The following is a 22,058-nucleotide window of genomic DNA, read 5'->3' as shown; positions in this document are numbered from 1 at the left end:
TTACAAAATCAGATATTTAAAAAATTTAATCAGTTATTTCTATGGTCAGTACTAGTGATATAAGTACGATGAGTTACATATGATATGTATGATATGTATATATTATATGTATGATAATTTACAGGCAGCAAGTTGTGCTGTATCTGCTGCTGGTGAGTAGTATATCAAGTGTGAAAAAAATCAATAAACAGTAAAAACAAAATGTAATATCTTCAGAATTATTTACCTCCTAAGCAAGACTTAGTATAAGGAATAACACCTCTTTCCAGAAAAACAGATTCCTAGAACTGGATAGTAAATTCCTCATGACAGGGGCTGGAGTACAAAAGGATTTACTTAGATTTGTATCAAATTCTGCAGAATCTATAGAAAAAAATGAAATATTTGGGCTTTTTAAAATTGTAGAGTGAATGTAGTGTACTTTTGCAAAGATAACATGGGACGTACTATCAGATTTCTAAGAAAATCGTAGTTGACTTTCACTGTGGAAAATTAATGCTAGAACACAAGAAAATTATTTGTATACATCGCATACAATATCAATGGTGACAACTATTTCAATTATATTGTTGATAAAACAAAGAAAAGCATAAGTAAATGTGTGATTTAGTCTATTACTATATATATATTCACCATTTAAACTAAGTTTATCTTAGCTCTCTATGGTCCTTTTCCCTAGAAATACAACTACTTTTCTCTGTGCCTCTGAAAATACTTCACTTTTGCAAAAGCCAAGACACTCAAATCCTACATTAAATATTCCATCCATGTAGGTAAGAAAGCTCATCTTAAGGCTAGTCAAAACATTGCTGCTAGTGTTAGGGTTAAGAATCTGTTCTTTCCATCAAATAAATGCAGTGTAGATGTGCTAAGAAAACCAGAATAAATACCTAGCCAACTGGAAATTTTCAAGTTGACAAGGCAACTTTACAGCACCATCAGAAATTTTCGGGAAAAATAGCTAGCTAGTACTGAATGTTTAATGATGTGCTTCTTCAGATGTGTATGCATTTTAATAGCCAAAATAATAATGCTCTAGAATGTTTTTCAAATTAAATTGATGTCATAAGCTCCCTTAGTGCAGAAAACCAGAGAAATTAGTCATCAACTGTACATGAAAAGTAATCATAGGATTCAACACTTATAAAGAATCTGTATGGCCAAAACAGTATTACAATTCACCCTGACCTGCTCAGATTTATCAATTTACATTGCATAGCTCTAAAGATAGCTTCTCATCTGTTAAGGTCAACATATGTACAATTTATTTGATTTCAAACTTAACTGGAAGTTATAGTGAAATACCCTAATCTGTGCAGAGGAGCTGACATGATGTAAAGCTGGAAGTGGAGCCCCATATGGAATGGCAAAACACAACTTTGAACAAATGGCTGCTGCACTAATACCATATATTGACTTTCACTACTCTCAAGAAACTTCATACTTTGGAAAAAGAATAGCTGCTTTCTATATTGTAAGTCCACCTTTTCTCTTAAAAAGCCTTCCCTTAGAAATGGTAAATTAATTTTAATAGTTCATTAATCCTAAATAAAATCACCAGGCATTAACAAGTATCTGTTCCTACAAAGGGCAATTTGCATGGTATTAGTTTTCTTGACTATCATATCTGTAAGGTTTGTTTAATTTTAAGTTCCAAGTTTAAAACCTGTCTTTAAATTAGGTCAACCACCCTATGTACTCCTATGGGAATTTCACATGCTTGTTTTCTTAAAAATCACACTCTACATTTTCCAGTATGTTTGGAAAGCAGTAAGTTTTCCAGTGTCCAGGAAGCATTCTTGACATTAAACCCACAAGGGCACAGTATTTCCAACTCCCTACATCCCTTCAACCCAAAATTTCCATTACACTTAAACCAACTTGTGCATGGGCAAGCAGAAAACAGCCTAACAGATCTCCCAAGCCACAGATATTTAGCCTAACTTAATATTTCCTGTAATGCACAGATGATCAGGGTTTAGCTAAAGACTTAAAAACTGTGTGGTTTCAAAAGAGAAAAGGAAAATTTAGATGTTAGAAGAAATAATGACTTATAAAAACACATTTTTCTACACAATTCTACTCTACACATGCTAATGTGCCCCGACACCTCTATCTCCAATTGACACAGAACATAATTATACATACCACAGTTTGGTGGTTAACTTGAATCACTTCATCCCCAGCATGGATTTTCTTGCACCGATCTGCAGGTGACTGAATTTAAAATAAAAGAGATGATCAAGAATACAGGTCTTACCGGTCATCATCTCTCTTTCAGCAGTATCATTGCTAAGCTATGTAAATCAGGTTAGATTGATAGACATTCTACTGTGAAATAAAGAATTAAAGAAATATTTAATAAATCAGTTCGTTCTTGTTGGAGAAAAATTATATGCACTATTCTACACAATAAAATCACATGTTAAGAAAGGTATGAATATATACGGTAACTGAGTCCTAAGGATTTCTTTTGAATTTCATTCTGACAAAAGAAGGTTTTAATCTGCCGGATGTATCTTAAGTCTCAAAGCCCAGTTTCTGGCTGACTTTTGAACCTATCAAGATTAGCCAACAATTCTTCATAAACAAGTTTCATAAAATAGTCTTTTTATTCTACAACATTTCAATATGTTGCAGAGAGCTTTAGTAAATTACTGTTCTGCAAAGAGCATACAAGAAGAGAAGACTGGGTTAGGTACAACTTAGGAAGAGCAAGTAAGTTAATGGTAACTGTGGTTTTGGAACATTATTAGGGTGAAAGAAATGCAACTATCATCAGAATCCTACTATGATCACACTTTCAAAAAAGCAAAGTAGTTTTGTACTTTGCTTTTGCCTTAGAAAAATTCTCAGTGAGAACAATAACAAAAAAAAACCCCAAATAAAAATAAAAACCACAACAAAAACTGCCTCTTTCATTAAAGTGAAAGGCCCATGTACTTTCCCTTTTCTCTTTACAGTAGACCAATTGTTTTCTGAGGGGAATAGCTCTAAGTTCAAAGGAAAATAAATTCCTTCAGATTTTCAGACTCACACTTCAATTTTTCTCATAATAGTGTGGCTGCCAAAAGGCACTTAATTGACTCCACAGTAGAAGGTGAGGCTGACAGTTTGAAAAAAGAACCCAAAGGAAACATGTTGCTCAGGAGCAGATTTCAAAAAAAAACTGCTACAAATTTTATGTTAAGGAGTGAAATTAATTTAATTTTCAGGTGAGATAGCAGGTCATCTAAAGAAAATGCTCCAAGCCTGAAATGTGGACTTTTTGTAATACCCTATGTAATACATCCCCATTCAAAACACATGTCCCACAGCTAAGCCATGACTTTCTAGTTCAATTGCACATAATTCATGGCCTAAGTTAAGGACAGCGTACAAATGAAAGACATCCAAGAGACATGAGAGGCTGAAAGAAGGGTCATTCATGACTCATCCTAGCAGACATTGCACAGAACATCCTAAATCAAACAGGGCTGGTAATATCATTTTATTTTATATAAAGTACACCAGCACTGATATTTTGGCACTGTTTAAGCAATAAAGGTATTGGCTGAGTGACCTGGGGAAAAATTTTAGTACTGGTGATTATGTCCTAATAATCTGTCTTCTGTCTGCCATTTCACTACTCACACTTACTCATTCATACCTCTAAAATCTTTATAATCCTCCTATGTAATACAGCTCTTTTAGCTCAGATGTAGTTACACCTAAGACTTTTAAAATGCAAATGCAAGTGAATTCTGTGTCATTACCCTTGAACTCTTCAGACTTTATAATTATATATCCTTTGCTTTACAGTGTATTCAGCATTTGCAGCTTAAATCTTGAGAAAACAGGTCAAATTTGCCAAGACATTAAAACATGGTCTGAGAATCTTCAAACTGGAAAAGTCAATGTTAAAAAATGCCTCATTGCAATTATGCCTCAAACACAAGGTGAGGTAAAAAAAAAAACACCTTAGAAAGATATGTCAAGGCTGTGGTCTTAGGAAGGGGTTGTAACTCCTGTTTCTTATTGTTTTTTCCTCTCCAGTAAAAAAACAGAATTGCTTGTAAAACAGTATCTTTTATCATGGCTATTGAGGAAAACAGAAGAGAATCAATAAGGTCTTTCTTTTTTAGATGTATATGCTGACCATTAAGCACAGAATCCACTCATGAAGTCCTACCAGGAGGAATAAAGTGTGCCACACCACAGCTGTGTCCTCATTAGCTGGTAATTTGGTTCAACGGGGAGCTGAAGAGATGGATCAACATCAATAAGTAAAAGCTATCCAGAATCTGCTTAGATTTATGCTTTAGAATAGATTTAGTTTTGTCCTTTAGGCTAAATGTCTTTTTCCTATTCCCCTGGAATACCCACACTGTCTGAAAGTCCAGTATAGAGGCCCTGGAGCACAACTGCTGCATCCCCACAGTGGAAATTTTGGTAGTATTTCTTCTGAAAACCTTTCTTCCCTGAGATCTAAGGGCACCATGCAAAGCAAACCAGACCACAGTAAGTGGTGACACTGGGAGCTCCCCCTTCAAAGCCACATTCCTGCTGGAGATGCACTGCATGCTATTACTTTAGAAAAATGCTATTTTTAATTGGAAAACCAAAGGACAAATGGTCTTATTTGAAGGACACATCCAGTTTGTGAATTGAAAGAATCTCTCCAACATGGACTAGATGGGCTACTCAACAAGGAACCTAAAATATTTTGTTGGACCAAATCACCCTTTAGATCGTTACTTCCAAACAAAAGACAGAAGACACGAACTGGAAAGCTGAGCTTGCTCTAATGCTACAGGGCCACCAGAGAGAAGCCCTTACAGGGCAGTGACCTGTAAGAACACTGCTCTCTCTCAGTCCAAGCTTCAGAGCTCAGCTGCTTTGATCTGCAGGGCTAATGTGTTGGGGGAGATGACTCCTAATACCAAACAGCAAGATCCAAACTCTAACGGGCTTTGCAGCTGGACATCAAACACCTCAAATGCCAGACAGAAAAAGCAGAACTGTCATTACAAAACTACTCTCTTACATTAACGTGGAGAGCACTACCATAATACTGTTTAATACAGACACATATTCTTCTCCAGGATCATTCAGACAGAAAATTCCGCCACTGTCTCACATGGAAGAGAAGACTTGGAAAACAAAAGGACACAAATTTGTGTTGAAATGCAAGAGAATTTTGATTCTTGTTTCCTATAAGTTAAACTGTACTGCAAAGAGTAAACGTGTTAAGGCCAGCAGGTCAGATCACATGTGCACCACTGTGATCTCATTCTGGACATGCTGCTTAGATCTTTCTCCTCCCATCTACCAAAATCAAAACTCTTTGTGTGTGTGTGTGTGTGTGTGTTAAAGAAAGCAGCTAGAGCCTGTGTTCTTACAAGCAGGAGACACCCTTCCTTCCCTAAAGCACTACTCATTTTCACAATTTAACACACAGCAGCTTTTCCCCTTGATAATAGAGTGCAGTTTCTTGGTCTGCTCTGAGCACCTCCAGGACGTCACAGTGAGTGAAAGAGTCAGTAACAACAGCAGAAGAGTCATCATGACTGGAGCTTCCTGACAAAGCTTTAAATTATATTCATGAATCACAAAAGATAAGGGTTTTGAGGGAATGCATTAGGATTTTATTTTTATCTTTGCCCCTGGGAAATTAAATCCATTAGCGAGTTATGGAAAGAAACTGTTCCTTCTTTAATTTAAGAGATTCAACTGTAAAAATTGTTCTCTTTATTTCATGTATTTTCTAGATTAAGTTCCACTGTAGTTCTGTTTGGTTTGTTTAGTTTTGCTAATTTCACTAATGATGTCTGTAGCTGTAGGCCTGACTCTCTAGAATTTTTATTTTCCTTGAAATTCCTTACTTTTTTTTAATTCCAAGACAGGTCACATTCAGACAAATTCTACAACAGGTATTATCTGTTGGTTATGACCCATGGATATTCTGCCCACAGCAGAAAACAGAAAGGAAAAAGGCTATCAGATTGCAGCTCCTATGAAAGGATGAAAATAATATTCTTATTTTATTGAGATGTTAACAGAACCTCACTGCAGATCAGATGCAGCAGCTGTAAATGTCATGTAGGTAGTTTGCACTTCCCACAGGATGACACAGTAGCATGATAAAACAAACATTTCTGACAGCTTCATTTTAAGAAAAAGCCATCAAAATCTTTCAAAGGAATTGCCTCAACCATTATGGAATAGTTCAGTGTTGTTTAGTGATTGTTCCACATTAATTGAAGACCATGGATAGAAGCATTTCCTCCAAAATTATAATTTTGCTCAACTCGTAACAGACAGCCAGTTCCCTTAATATAGTGTACAAGGGAAGGAGGTTGTATTTCAAAGGCTTTTGAAACGTAGTCTTGTTATGTTTTACCTGCTCTTTAATGCCTTCAGTGAGAATTAGTACCCTGGTAATAAGTGTTCCTTTCCATAGGCATTACTCAGAAATTCATGCAGAAATACATGGTTATTTGTCAATGTGAAGGGATGTCCATTTCCATGCACTCATTTATTAAAAGATGAAGCTTGATAGATGGAAAATATAAAAGCTGTTTGTCTAATACTGCAGCAAACTTCAGCATAACAGCCTAAATATAATGTAGACATTTATCTTTTATTCACAGAGCAAAGTAACTCCAAGACAGCTGCTTCCTGTCTGGATCAACTAGAGCATTTTAGGTGTCTTGCAAGAACAAATCAAGACTGATTCTCTTGCTCCTTAACTGGAAACAACTCTTTCAATTCTGAGGTAAACAAGCACAAGCATCTCTGCTGTCCAACATGCCATTGTTCCTTAACAGCCAACCAGCACAAGTTTGCAAGCAAAATGTAGTGTATAGCAAAGGGAAAGCATTAACCACAGGTAAGGTCAGAAAGGCTTCCAGGTCTGAACATACAGTATTAACAATACTTACATTTTCTGTTGTCCCAGTAATTACATGAAGACCATCATATGTTGACTTAATGTACATACCCTAAGAAAAAGACATTATGGGAAAGAATTTTTAACGTGTTTCACAAACCATCACCATCCAAACAAAACTTGCATATCTCTTAAAGAATCTCTCTTTTCTTTTTGTTTTCTTTAAGATATGTGGACTTTAAGGCATGCCATGAGGAATTTGTCTCTGCATAAGAAAGTGCTTTCTTATACATTTGAAGAACAGCCCAAATCATTTTGGCCTTAATAAGCAACAGAAAACTAAAATGTTTATCACCGTTACATCCATAAATACTCCCAGTTTTTAGTACACTTCAGCTACAAATAGAACAATGCCTTCCAAAAAGCCCCAGAATTACAAATTGCCTTAGCATGATCAATATGCCTATTTTGCTTTGAAAATTACATTGAGTTTTAAAAGATCTGGAGTCTTCAGTAAGAAACACTGCAAACACAACTTTCAAACAGCTAACCAGTGCTTGGAATTATGCCTGCAAAGTGGCTGTAAGACCTTCTCAATAGCCTCACTCATCCCAATGAACACTCCAGCTACAAAAGTCAATGATGAAAAATTCAACATCAACTTTGTTAGCTATTCCACTTATTTAAAAAAAATATGAAAAAGGAGGGATAGCTTGTGAACAGACAGAAGTTCCTGCATGGGTAGTCCAAGACAGTGTCTCAAATATGCCTTTCCACCAAGCCTCAATTCAAACATTTTAACAACATCCACTATGACACTGAGAGAAGGAAAAAGGAGAGATAATTGGCATATACTGAGCATTCAATAATTTCTGAGGAATCTCCTTTCCCTCAACCACTTTGCAGAAAGCAGGTAAAGACTGAGCACCTGAGTAAACATCCTCTCCATAACCTACTTTTTCTCTTTTTAATCTGTTTAAGAGTGCCACAGAGAAGTCTGTCCCTAGCTGAGGAGCCCAGTGCACTCACTGGTGAGCAGGTATGGTAAAGAGGCAAAAAAGACATATTGAATATTGTGTTGGACAAATCTATATTGGGACCAGAACCGGCAGACATTTTGGTAGCAGATATGAGGGAGTTCACCTAAATTAACAAAGTGGATAATATCCTCAGTAAAACAAGCCAGGGACTTCCTGAGTTTCTCTGGATGGGAGCTCAAAAGCGAACTCCTATTTTGTTCTGCACAATTAAATAGTGTTAATTGCATCAAACCCAGTTATCATGTTCAGCTGCCACAGCTAGAAGGTAAAACAATCCAGAACCTATTAAATAATACATGGTCAGAAACCCCCTGACATCACCCTTCAACTTCCAGCTCCTCTATGTTCCTTCAGCAATTTGTCCATTGATTGGCTCCATCACACAGATTTTGCTTAACTCAAATACAGAATGGCTTTTTCATACATTTATCCTCACAACACCCCTGTGAGGTAGGGAAACTGATAACATACACACATCTTAACACTCATATACAGATATCTTACAGGAAGCATAATGAGCCACACAAGAGGCTGAAATATGTTGGTATTTGTTCCTTGGTACACACACCTACCCTCAAACCACCACTAATGGGGACCTCAGTCCCTCTCAGGATCCCCATCTAAGTCACTGGGCCACACACCCTGCAACATGGCAAGAGCTAAAAGCACAGTGACCATGGTGACTGGAACTTTGAGTCAGGTGCCCAGACAGAGCAATTTCTGAAGAAAGCCACATCTTTATTTTTATGCACAGTGAGTTACTGCTTTCAACCTTAAACATCAGAGTGAAAGCTGAGGGAAAAGTCTCACACTTTATGGTTACACAGTGCTTAGTTTTGTGCAAAGCATTGTTCCAAGGGATAGTAAGTTCATCCAAGAGTGCTACCATTCCAGAGGACAATTCACATCCAATCTAGTCTGTTCAATAAATTTAAAAGACTTTGAAAATGCAAAAGAGGAGAAAGAACTTTGGCAGAATATTCTTTAAAGGCCAGGATCAAGATTTTGCACACATTAAGAAAGAGAGGGAAGAAGGAAACTGAAAAACACTCACCCTAGATTGTATTTATTCCACATGTGCAAAATTAATAAATGTTATATTTGTACCATGTCACATTAATTTTACAAGAGCCAACATAATTCTTGATATAAAGCAGCTTTTAAATGAGGAGAGGAACATTTTGCAACACAAAAATGAGGCACTTTCACCCATGTTTCTTCACTCCTATTTTTAAGTGAACAATATATGGGAAATGGTACAGAGAACAGAAGAGAACATTTCTGGCTTACATTTGTTTGATCTGGAATGGAAATAAGAATACCACAGACATTTACAAGTTTTCCTCTCTCTGCCTCCTTGTGGCTGCACAATATCAATAGTACTTTTAGCAATCAAGAATACAGGGGAGATCAGTGTGTGCTCTGTCCATTTGCACTGAAAGAAATTGGTAGATACAGTCTTAGGTATTCAAAGACAAGTCCCTAAGAATTTACAAGAATCAGTTACACCAGATAAAAGGAAAGATAATTCAGTTTATATGACTAAAATAATCACAGAATTACCAAACTAGTAGTCAGGACTAAATATATACCTAGATAAAAAAATTAGTAACTCATGCTTAATTACATGAGAGATTGTCCTGATCAGTTATGGGTAGAGCTCTAATTTCAAACCAATTATTACGATTTATTTTGGTGATTAAGGGTTAGAAAAGAGACCTTTTCTGCTTTTTTGTCTTTCCCCCCCTTTTCTTTGTTTTTGTTTATATTTTTTTTCAAGAATGAAAACAGATTGTGATATATTTTTAACATATTTTGCGTACATAAATATATAACATATTTCTCAATATTTTATGCAATCCTGAATGGAAAAGGAAAGAAGATACTAATTTCATTTTATCACACATGTAACTGAATTTTTTACTTTCACTCCACTTTTATGGAGTTCTCCAAAGTTGCACATGCCTCTTTAACCCCAAACAGCTCTCAGAATGCTGTTCATAACTCTCTCCCAGCTCTTCCAGTATTTCAAACTAAAAATTCAGGAGAAATATCAGGAATAGTAGTACACTGGAATGCTGGAAAGGGAGTAGGCAGTACCCTTTAATCAGCTGCCACACCCTGCTACACCAATGACTTGTATTTTATGACCAATTTTTTACATGACAAGCTTCTTTTGTGTTTGCTTCAGCAGGCAAAAAGGAGCCCCAAATAATCACCCTCATATTCTGATGAATTTATCTTTGCATTTCTGAACCCCTGAAATCACATCACAGTCACTTACCTGACTGGGATTAAAATGATTATATGAACACAAAACAACTGAAATTCAAGATTAACCTTGGCTACAGATCTCTGATGTTCTTTCTATATTAAAAATAAAAATAAAGTAGAAAGTGACTGTTGCAGAGAAACTACCCAAGAATAACTTGGTTTTCTGCTTTTTGTCTAAATATACTCACTGTTTTCAGTCAAGCAGCAACATTTTAAAGTCTGTTTATAGTAAAACATACTACCTAAGCTAGTCAGTTTTGTCTCTTTGTATATCAGTAATGTAAAAACATACAAAATTAAATTCTGCTTACTGACACAGATGAAGCAACTTGCAAGTCCATAAAGAAAAAAATGAAAAAAAGAAAGGATTACACATGTGGGAATGTTGGTGATTGCAAAGTTCACCACATTAATCCATTTTAAGGCTTTTTAAATAACTTTCTCCCACGAATTCTTTTCACCTTTACTGCACAGCCACTGCAGGTTATAGCTCTTCCCCCAGCAGCACTCACTGGAGAACATGAATGCTGCCAGTCACAAGAGACAAGCATAGAGTGGGAAAAGAAAAAAGGAAAAAAAAACAAATAAGAACACCAATACTAAACCCCACCCATAACATTGCTTTATCCAGTACACAAGAGGTTCTCCATATCACACCCTAACAGTGTTCTCTGCTTGACAGGTTTAGTTGCTTGAAAGGTTATTTAGTCATAGATGTTAGCTACTTAATATCTAAGAGACACGGTAACGCATTTACTTGTTTCTTCTGCGTTCAGGTATCAGTCTGAAAATTTACATTTACCTCTGACAAATACTTACGTTTCCACATGAAAAGACCAAACACAGTGAAGAAACGATTTGTGCTGATTAAAATATCCTGATCATGCCAATCTTCTTTAAGTTGTAAAAGCTTCAAACATTTTCTTAATTCCATCATATATTTACCATGAGTTTAGGGAAACAGCATTGTTTTCCAACCTTTTAATTTCCTTCTCACGTCCTTTGCTTTTTCTCTCCCAGATTTACTTTAGCCTCTTAGCTATTGAATTTGAGATGGTAGATATTCTGTTTATGATAGGTGACAAAAAATCTTCCCAGTTAGCAGCCATCCTTGTCTTTTTTCTTCTGCCTGAAGTCCTTCCATTTTTATACAACACTTTATTTAGTGATTGGTAAAGCCAGCACAGAACTGTCATGTGGGTCAGAAATCTACAGGAAAGTTGACAACAAACCATTTTTCCACCTCCATCATTGAACAAATCCTGGAAGAAGGTCCAGAAATAATTGAGCTTCACACTTATCCCAGCACTTCTTGTGTGCAGAATATATTCACAACTCCAAGCTCCACCATCAGTTCTTAAACTGACACCCTCAGCACTCAGTGGGGCAGGTATTAGTTTAAAAAGCAAACAGAAGCCCAAGAAACCAAAATCACATAAATCACCAGGAAGCACATGGCACAGATGATCTGTTGGCCAGACTGGCATGGTTCCGAAGGGAAGGGGACGATTTTCACTCTCCTGGTGTGAATCCACATCCTTGGTGCCTGCTCTGGGAGCTCACAATCTACAGGAGAGGCACAATGCCCAGGCAACACAATAGTGGCATGCAGGCAAGGATGAGGGCATAAAAACATGACTGTGTCAAAATGGCATTGTATCCTTCTAAAGCTTGTATACTGCATGGTTGCTATTTTCCTTTGTTAAAAAAATACTTATAATTATTTTTTATGACAATGACATCAAGACCCTGCTAAATTGGTTCACAAATACACAAAAAGAAAAAGTCCTGCCTTGAAGAGCTTCCAGTTTAAACAGACAAGACAGACAGAGGGTATAAAACAGAGGCACAGAGAGGGAAAGAGATTCTCTCATCAGCTACCCAGCAGGAACAGACCCATGAAACACACTCTTAGTTACAAAAATACCATTCAACATTTCTCAGTCCCTGGGAGTTCATACCAACCTACACGAAGACTTAAATGAAGGGGGAAAAAAGAAAAAAAAAAACAGTCACAAGACAAATAAAAAAAAATCAAGTTCATATAAAAAAGGACAGCACTCATAAAAAGGTGACCAAGAGAAAGAAGATTTTCTCATTACAATAGAAGAAAGGGTTTCAAAAGGTTGACTGCAGTGGTGGAAGAGTTAAAATTACAGGGGAAAGGGAGGGAAAGAGAGGGAGCACAGAATCCATGAGAAGCTGAAATCCTGAAGGACAAGTTTAAAATGGATTCAGAGATAAAAAAGAAAGCCAGAAGAGGAAGGGAAAACAAACTGCAGACTAAAACAAAGGATGGGGCCATATTTACTCATCCAAGCTTTTGGGGTTTTTCTCATATTTTAATTGCAATTTTCCACAAGAATGGAAAATTAATTTAGAGTACAATTGCTCAAAATAACTTGGCATACCAACTTTGCCAAGAAAAACAAATCAATCCAAAACCCAGCAACAACCAACCACCCACAAACCAAAATATTCTCCAAAACTACAACAACCAGACAACTTCAAAAACCTGCTGCACAGAGTATGGCAGTCCTCCTTCAAGACTATTCAAGAATAAGGAATGAGAATAAGCTTGGGCAGAAGTTGCAAAAGCTATTTCTCTAGACCAAAAAAATTTAAACTGTATTCTGACCACCTTCTTTTTTACCTCCAAAAATTATGGAAATAGATATTAATGATGTAAAGTCATACATCTGGAATTGTGTTGGTTTTTTCCACGCAGCGGGTGTTGGATACTTGAGTAAACAAGAGATCAATGGTCAGCTCTTGAACAACAAACACAGGATGGCTGCATTAAGAGCCTTCACAAGCACCTGATTAAGAATGCAGAATTCTTGCAGTAAAATTCGATGAGTTACTTATCAGCAGTGCTATGAAGCCCCGGAATAACTTATAAAATAGCTTTGTATCCCCAAGATACTATGAAACATTTTCCAGAATCTGACAGGTTTTGTGCATAAGCCCACGCAAACTTCTTGCTTGAGTTGATCTCAGTAATTTAAGTCCCTTCTGACTTCAACATCCTAGAACAATCTGAACCATTTTTCAGAAGCTGGTATAAATGGCAAGAATTTCTTACTCATTTCTCCCTGTTCACTAAACTCTGCATACTTCAGTCAGCTTTACAAAATTCTTTCCTGTTGGCCCAGCTGCATGAGAAACCAAACTAGCATGAAGAATCAAACTGTTTTCAAACTTTAAAACAGGAAAGGCTAAAATGTCCTATTCATTTTCATATATACAACTTATTCAAAAGCCATCACTTTCTCATCCTGGATGATGGGTTTGATTAACTGCGTACTTCTTACCAGCCCTTCACTTGGCTTGATGTTTGTAAGCTGGATCACCTCGAGATGGGCAGACTGGGAAACCAGTGGATCAGAAGAGAGCGAGATAATGTGATCACAGACGCCAGAGAGAGTTTTACACTAGGAAAGAAAAAAGAAAAGAAAATGTCACAATAAGCATACCATTGCTAACGATTTGAATGTCAATACACAGGTGAAATCACCATATTTTCCAAGTACATACAAGGCAGAGGGGGAAAGGCCTCAGGCAGCAATACAATACAAAATACAAAATCTGTGATGACCCTGAACTAACAGCACCAGACGAGGGAAGAACAGGAGGCCAATGCTTCTGTATCTCAGCCGAGACAAAGAGGGGCTCCCACGCTCTGTCAGGAATAGATGCCCTGCTCAGGCACACAGGGAATGTGTGGTGAGCCCCAAATCCCACCCTACCCACATCTTTTGCAAAGACAGTAAGTGTCTCAAAGCCCACTAATTTCCACTGAAGGTGCAGCTCTTCAGCACAGATAAAAATCAGACTCTTGATGATGACAGGTAACTCCCAATAACTCTGAAGCTGATTCTGTACTGATAAAACATGCTAACTGTCTTTGGACTGTACTTCCCGTGTTCTACAGCTGCCAAACATGATTTACTATTGCAGACATGAAGATCACAATCAAACACCACTTTACAATGAGATAACTCTTAAACCAGTTATTGTTGGCAGCCTCTGCAGCAAGACATAAAAAATTTCTAAAAGGGCTGAGACTGTGAAATTGGTACTGTTGTATCTCCTGATCTCTCACTCCCTGAACAACCTCTTCTCAGAAGCAGGAAAGCAGTGAGGCTTTCCTATCATTCTCTGTAAGTAAGTGATTTTTGAGAGTTTCAATGTTTTCCAGGAAATCCCCTTTCAGCAACTTTAAATGGTTTCTCTATTCAGATTTCAAATGCATCTTTTGTCAGCAAATTCAGGGATTAGGAGATTCTTCTGGTCCCAAAACTGTGGACATCTCCAAAAGCAATTAAGAACCAGCTTAACTCCTCTGAAATTCTGAAGATGAAAGCTAACCAGTCTCCTCAAATGACTGAAACACAACTGCACACAACAGTTGCTCCAATCAATCTTCCAAGATTCCAAAGCATAGTTCTTACAGTAAAAAAACCTGCAACAAATCTGCTATGGAAACATAATGTAAAACTGGATATAACCTCCTGCCAAATCATCATTCTAATTCCAAATTGCAAACTACAAATATCTTTTGTAAAAAAGAAAATTTTTAAAAAGTGATTAAAAACAAACAAACAAAAAAACCACCCAAAAAATAAAGCCCAAAAACCCAAAAGCAAAAAGAGTAAAACTAAAACAAAACCAAAAAAAAAAAAAAGAAGAAAAACCAAAGGAAAAAAAAAACTCAAAAAACCCCAAAACAAACAAACAAATACCCCAAAACCCAATCAATGATAGTGACGTCTTAATCCTGTTACAGACCAGTACTCTCTTCTCCTCTTTAAAGTATTTTTAAAAAGTTGAAAGTTTAGGCTTATGTAAAAATTGCTTATTTTATTGAGCAATAATATTTCAGGGTGAATAAGAAAATCAGAATCAAATGGAAAATATAACAAAAATTATATTACCAAGGTGACCTTTTTCCAGAAAAAATACTACCTTCAACCATAGTCACATACACCACTCTCCTACTTTTTCATGACGCAGAATCATTACTGAACAGCGGACATCAAGAAATACATAAAATGAGGTTAAGAATGGCTTGTGCTTTACCTGAAGTACAAAAAAGTGAAAAAGTGAACTTTATTGAAATTTGGGCTTCTTTAATGGCTTTTGGACACATGAAAATTGCTTTGAGCAGACATTTTTAAAGGGTAAAATTATATTAAACTACATAATAAAAATGAAAACTTAGATTTCTGTTAATTTGTGTTTTTAGATACACTGTTGGCATGTTATTTCTACTTCCATCTTGGAATGGTACTGACAATTATTGAAAAATTGCTTAAAATTACAGAGCACTCAGCTATTTCTGCAAAATGAAGAGACTCACTATATAAATTATTCTCTGCAGATGAAAATTGAGTTTTTCATATCTGTTTAGACTTGTATTCATTCACCTATTCTTCCTATTAATCCTCTAAACCCATTAAATGTATGGAGTTCTTAGCAATTTCAGAGAAACTTCTGTTTATAGTGAATTAATTTTTTTCTCCAATTTTCAACTGTTGCATTGCAGACAGATGCCAAAACACACAGAAAAGGAGCGTTCCCACCACCTAAGACAAGGTATGACATTTCATAGATGTGGTTCCTCATTAAGAAACATGTTCCCAGCTGCCTTGACAGATGATGGGGAAAGGAGAGGAGCTGGGCAAGTCCAGGATGTGGCATGGAGCAGAAGCCTAAGCTGAAATGCATTAAACAGCCCTGTGGAGCAGCTGCACCTCTGCCCCCATGAGAGGGGTACAGAGAGTCTATACGGCAATGCCTATGGTGATCAGCATTCCAGTACAGTTAATTGACTGCAATCATAAAACAAGGTGGTGTGAATATTCCTCAAGGGGAGCTCTGGGAATACTGGGTGCCAAAATCACCAATTTGCTAGAATAAAAAAATCTGCCATATGCTTCCATGCATTTCTAAAAGACTATTGTCTTTTAGGGCTCACAGCTTTCTTAGATATTCCCACTGCAGTCCAAAATTAATTAATTATAGGGATAATGCAGCACATTATCCCTATAAACTATTATAAATTTAAATATTTTCATTAAATATTCCTTGGTTAAAGAGCTGAACTGTAAGTAGGATCACGTATCTATTTGGTGTATGTTTCAGTCTCAAGCTGCATTAAGGGACATACAGGTTAGATATTAGGAAAAAGGTTTTTAAGAAAAGAGTGATGAAGTACTAGAATGGCCAGCCTGGGGAAGTGGTGCAGTCACTATCCCTGGATGTGTTTAAAAAACGACTGGATGTGCTTAAAAAACGACTGGATGTTGCACTCAGTGCCATGGTTTAGTTGAGGTGTTAGGGCATGGGTTGGATTTGATGATCTTTAAGGTCTCTTCCAACCTAGTCATTCTGTAAATCCTGTGAAGACAAATTTTCACTAACTCTGAACTTGTCCACAGAGAGCCAGGACAGCAAGGAGCACAAACTTACACAGCAGGTATTCTCTGCCCACTGCAGAGGGAGGTATGTAGACCCTCACTGGAAACATATCCGAAGGCTGACACAGGCAAAATTATGCATTTTTCCTTGCCCTGACTCTCAGGAATCTCTCATTCACAGTTCACGTTGATAACATGCTAATGAGCGTAAATCGGCACACAAATGACTGGTCACCAGGAAGGTGCTTCCTCCCCTTTAGGCATCCGTATGGAAAAAGACCTTGGACCCATTCAATGAATTAGGGCCTCCCAAGGCAAAGATGTTGCCACATGGCAAAGCACTCAAACATTGCATTTCTTTTACTCATTTTGTTCCTAACGATTTCTGAACTCATTATTTCTCAGCAGAATTATTCAGGACAATCTGTATCACAGACACGTATTTTAGTTCCACTAAAATCAGATGGTAGTTACCTTTCCTCTCAAATTGTCACTACCTTTGGAGGCTTTATAAAACGACACCTCTGATTACGAAAACACTGTTAATGAGATCAGGATCCTTTACCCTTTGTAAGTGTTGATTGCCTGCTGCACTGCACTATTAGTTACAGTAAGACACACAGGAAGCTGAGGATCCAATTGCTCCCACAAAAATCCGCAGGCATTAAAAATCCCCAACCTTTTTCAAGCTGCACTCAGCTCCCAGTGTGCAAGGTTTCTGCACACAGGGAAAGGATTTGTCCAGGCCAAAAAAAAAAAGCAAGTTACAAAAGATTAACTGAGAGAAACCAACAGATAATTACATTTTCTCCTTTTGTCACATGGTCCCTGTTCTCACTATGAGCCTTAAACCAATGATTTCAGTTCTCTTTTGCAGTAACTCATCACTGCACTTCAGTAATAAATTCTCTCTATTCAAATGACACACCTATAATTGCAGATTGAAACTACACCACAGTCTTTATGTGCAAAGCTAAATGATTCAAAGGAGAACAAAGATATCACCACACAGCACCTCGTTGTTTGGTAGAAATTCAAAGGGAAACATTATTTTTCCCTCAGTAGGCAACTTCTTTATGCCTCAGAGCATGAAGAATGACAGATAATACTTAGTTTCTACCTGTATTTTTGGACTGTAAGGTACGAATTTCTAACAGCTTTTCCACAATTGCTCCTTCTTTCAGCCAGGGGGATGGGGAGCTAAAGGTGACTGAATTAGATTTGCATCTGCTTCGATTCTCTGGGGCTACTTCAGTTTGTGCTGGGAAAATGTCTGTGTTCTGCATCAGAGTGAAGTACCTATGGACACGGCCTCGGGGGCCTTTCCTCAACCTGTCCACCCATTGTCTGTTCAGCCCAGGCAGCTCTAGGGTCACCAAGCATTTCTGCTCAAGCAAACAGACTTAGGTTTGTCCCTGTCCTTCCTTTTACCCAGGCTAGCAGCCAAGTTAAAATCTGTCTTGCCAGGTATTTGCAATACTGAAACATCCTGGCTTAAACATGCTCCCAGGGCTGAGGACAAGAAGAGCACCAGCCTCCCTCATCAGCACCCTCACCTATGGCATTGAAGTGAGGAACCAGGAAATCATATGGACTTTCAAGACTAACAGTAAGAAAAAATGTCTGGGAAATGTTAAGCTTAGTCTGTTAGTTTAGTTAGTAACAGCTGTCCAAGATGAATGAAGTCTAATTAATTAACTTAAGCCAAACCAAATAATTATTAACCAACTAATTTTAGTCCAAAACAATTGTTATATTGTACAGAACACATCATTAACTTCAGCAATCTTAAAACCAAGTGGGACTGAACATGCACTGGTGCATACATGAAGTTTACACAGTGAACTACGTCTGCTTTTGGCTGCAAAAAGAGAAACTTCTATTAAACTGAAGCTTGTTCACTTCAATTTACAAGGTAAAGACTCTTGAAAGGCAGAAAGTGGTTACATTTTCTTTTTTTTTCTTTTTTTTTCTTTTTTTTTCAGACTAGAAAATGATACCTTTGACAATGTATTTTTAGTCCATTATGCTTCTCTAACAAATATTCAAATATAGTGGGCAGGAGAAAATTATCATCACTGTGGTTTCAATAAGGCTCTTGGAAAAAGAGAACATTCTGATCCATTGCTTGTTTTCTCTTTTTCAATTTAGTAACTCTTTTTAAATTTACATAGCTCATTTGCTTTTGAAAAAACTTCTGAGTATTAGCTTCCCTCTGCAGATGTCTTTCTACAGTTTTCCAACTAAAAAAAAATTGCATTTTCTGTTTGCAGGAAATACAACCTAATTTTTAAAAAGGGAAACTCCTAAGAAAAGTCTTTTTTTCTTATGGAATTAAATTAACTAAGTTAAAAGAAAAATTATTAAAATTTTTCATTTAAAACATTGTTAATCTGACTGAAGCCTGGCTTCTACTTTCTATAATTAGTTCTTCTAGCTTTGCTCTCCTTTTAATACTCTACTACTTCACATGGATTAATCTGAACTGGTTATTTCCATCAAATACAGCCTTGAACAGCTGGATGGAATCAATGAATTATTCTTCAAGTATTTTAAAACTACAGTCAGAATTAACTGCAAGGATTAACATATAATTCCCCAAATAAGCAGATATAAACTGATAGCCTTTTAAGTTCAGCAATTTTCTAAATACTTTATCTCTTCAAGTTAAATCAATATAAAGATTCTAAGCATGAACTAGCAAGAGCATGGTAATTTTCAATTTTGAAGCCAGCACCACACCTATGGCTTATCCTTCCCTATTTAGGCCCCGTGTATTACTAAACCTGTTCTTCTTTAAAATATTTAAAAAAATTAATTTTTTTAACTGCCACCTACTTCTGTTAGTATTATTTTCTAGTGCTATTTCATTTCTGTTTATATCAATAAATGATTAGTAGTATTATTTAACTATTTATTGCATTGCTGACTTAGTAAAAGCTACCCTGGAAAAAATATACTGAGAAATGAAGCTGCAGAAATGCAAAGCATTTCTCTTTATTCATGAATATTTTCGAATTTTAATGAGCAAAACCCTACACACTAGTCCTGTGTGGTTTTATGCTTCTTGTTCCATAGAAACCAAGTGTTTCTGAGAATGAAGTCACAGAAAAAAACTCCAAAACTTTAAGAAATGTAGTTGTCTTTAAATAATTTTTTCAACACTCCTAGGACAAAAAATTGTAGAAAAGATTTTTTTTCCCCAGACACACTTTGAAACTCCATTCAGAAGAAATAAACAAGTTCAAGTAGGTAATTTAATCTTAAAACTTCATAATTATTCAATCAGACCTTTCTCCTTTAAATACATTTTATGTGTTTACTTGAATAACACAGATTCGTTTCCTGCCTAACCCAATACCGTAAGTGACAATCAAAATGCTTTTTTAAAGCATTTGAAACTCAAATTGCTTGGAGCAAACAAAATATGGCTTCCTTGAACATAATCTGAAGCTATAGAGTTCTGTGTCCACAAAATACCATTTCTTAAAAGCAGATCCTGAAAAGCTAACATGTGAATTCATTAACTGACACTGAAACATGCTATCTGTGGACAAGGTGATTCAGCCATCTCCACATGTACACCCACACTGTCACCTCTGAACGAAAGAGAGCATTCATTTGCTTTTCAAAAAAAAAAAATCAGTGCTGTTAAAATATGAACACATGAACTGTTTTTTGGCCTGCCTAATTAAAGCAAACCAAGCACTCATTTATTTGAGGATCTTGCCTACTTCACCGTGCTGTAGAGGAAGCCATGGAGACTCAGTGATGGGGTCACTTTGGAGGTTTCCTTGTACGTAATTCAACAGCGGAGGATGGCCTCACATCCCCACTGTGCCCACGCGTTCTCTTGCTCCCCAGTTTGGCACAGGCTCACTCCAGGGGAAACAGGGCAGCATCCCCACAGGAGATCTGTGCTCACAGAGCTCCAGCCCTTGATCCACAGCATGAATCAAAAAAACCCACCCATTTCATTCCATGGACAATGGAGATGTTCAACCCAGAACTCAAAAATCTACGACTTCGATCCAACAGTCTGCTCCTAAGGTGGTAAGTATCTTGGTGTCCTGACAAGTAAGAGTACACAACTGTCCTTTTTTTTTTTTTTTTTGTTTCTGTAGCTCTAGTTCTATTTTACTTACATAAGAAGGATCTCTTAAAATTTGACTTCAATCTTAAGTAAGAACAATACCTTGCAATAAGGATTTCCTTATGCTAATTGCATAGAATGCTAATTGATTGTTAGCAATTTCCTTTCATTTTTCTGAGAAACTTGCTACCTTGTGCCATGAAGAAAAGTGGTACATGAAATTATACGGGATGAGCCCACAGGTTTGAATTCAGCTTCTTATCTAAGTCAGCTCACCAAATACAACTCTGTGTTTGTATCTGATCATTCAAAGGCAGCTGGATGGGATGCTGGTCAAACGTCACTTCAGATGGGAAATGGACTCTGAAAATGGATTTGGAATGGTGTGATTTTGGAATTTAAAAGGAGAGAATTTACTTTCTCTCCTACAATATCTGTGCACATGTCCCCTCAATCTTTCCTATTTTTCCCAGTATTTCTTACTCAAGGTTCTTTCTGTGCCTTTCCCACAATTTACTGCTGTACTTTTTGTATCAGAGAAACTCATTTTCACTGTTGGATTGCTCTCTTCAGATTGTCTAATGGGCTAAACCCACGACACCTTTTTCTATCTTCCAAGGAACAGGGTTAGAGGGAATTGTGACTGCTTTCAAGTCCAATTCTATCACCAACTTTTTCACCTGCACATGTGAAAAACTACCTTTCAAACTGAAAATATGATCAGGATTTTGCCTACTATGATCTCAAATGCCGTAATTTAATTATTTAGTCACAGATTTACCTCTTTTCAATTGCTTTTGGTCAGCCTTTCCCCCATCAAATCCCACTGATTAGCTGATATGCACCATGGACAGAAATGCTCCGAGTTACATGTAATCCATACAGTTGTGTTTAATCCTTGTCGGTCATTTTTAACCCACAGCTTCACTAAGACATTCAAGGCTCTGTTTGTGCTCATCTTTCCTTTCAAGCTTGAGCAGTGACCACAGAAGGTACACTTATACCTATATCCACCTGTGACCACAATGAAGTTACTGCAGACTAAAGAAATAAACCTACAAGAGTCTGAATGATGTAAGACAACTTTTGAAACCTGTCTCGATTTTGTGTACTCATGTATCCTGAATTAACCCCTCTCAGTTTCTTTGAAACTGTCTGTTAATAACTGTATAAAGTGATGTTTCCACAGCCCTAAATTCTGGCAGCTTCCTTTACAATCCATTCTGCCAATTTGTAAATGGTATATAGTGTATACAGAAGATTTCAAAATTCTCAGCTCTTACAGCAGACAGCAAGCATGCTTTGAAAACCAGGCTATATGTATAGATTTCAAACTCATAACACTTGAACTTCTGCTA

At 36.9% G+C, this 22,058-nt stretch overlaps 1 protein-coding gene across 4 annotated transcripts in view; it reads right to left on the bottom strand.

The window, feature by feature from the left end:
- The window catches only part of CNKSR2 (connector enhancer of kinase suppressor of Ras 2), a 205,671-nt gene that overhangs the window by 108,797 nt on the left and 74,816 nt on the right, over nucleotides 1–22,058 (bottom strand). For all 4 annotated transcript variants that reach the window (XM_041472375.1, XM_041472376.1, XM_041472378.1 and 1 more), the window contains exons 6-8: nucleotides 13,500–13,619; nucleotides 6,924–6,983; nucleotides 2,149–2,217 (exon numbers count right to left, since the gene is read on the bottom strand). In XM_041472375.1, the coding sequence (XP_041328309.1) occupies nucleotides 2,149–2,217; nucleotides 6,924–6,983; nucleotides 13,500–13,619 (249 nt within the window). The remainder of the gene's footprint in view (nucleotides 1–2,148; nucleotides 2,218–6,923; nucleotides 6,984–13,499; nucleotides 13,620–22,058) is intronic.

This window comes from Pyrgilauda ruficollis, unplaced genomic scaffold, assembly GCF_017590135.1.
Source record: "Pyrgilauda ruficollis isolate IOZ18807 unplaced genomic scaffold, ASM1759013v1 scaffold29, whole genome shotgun sequence".
Classification (NCBI taxonomy): domain Eukaryota; kingdom Metazoa; phylum Chordata; class Aves; order Passeriformes; family Passeridae; genus Pyrgilauda; species Pyrgilauda ruficollis.
This window is presented reverse-complemented; position numbering and strand designations above follow the sequence as displayed.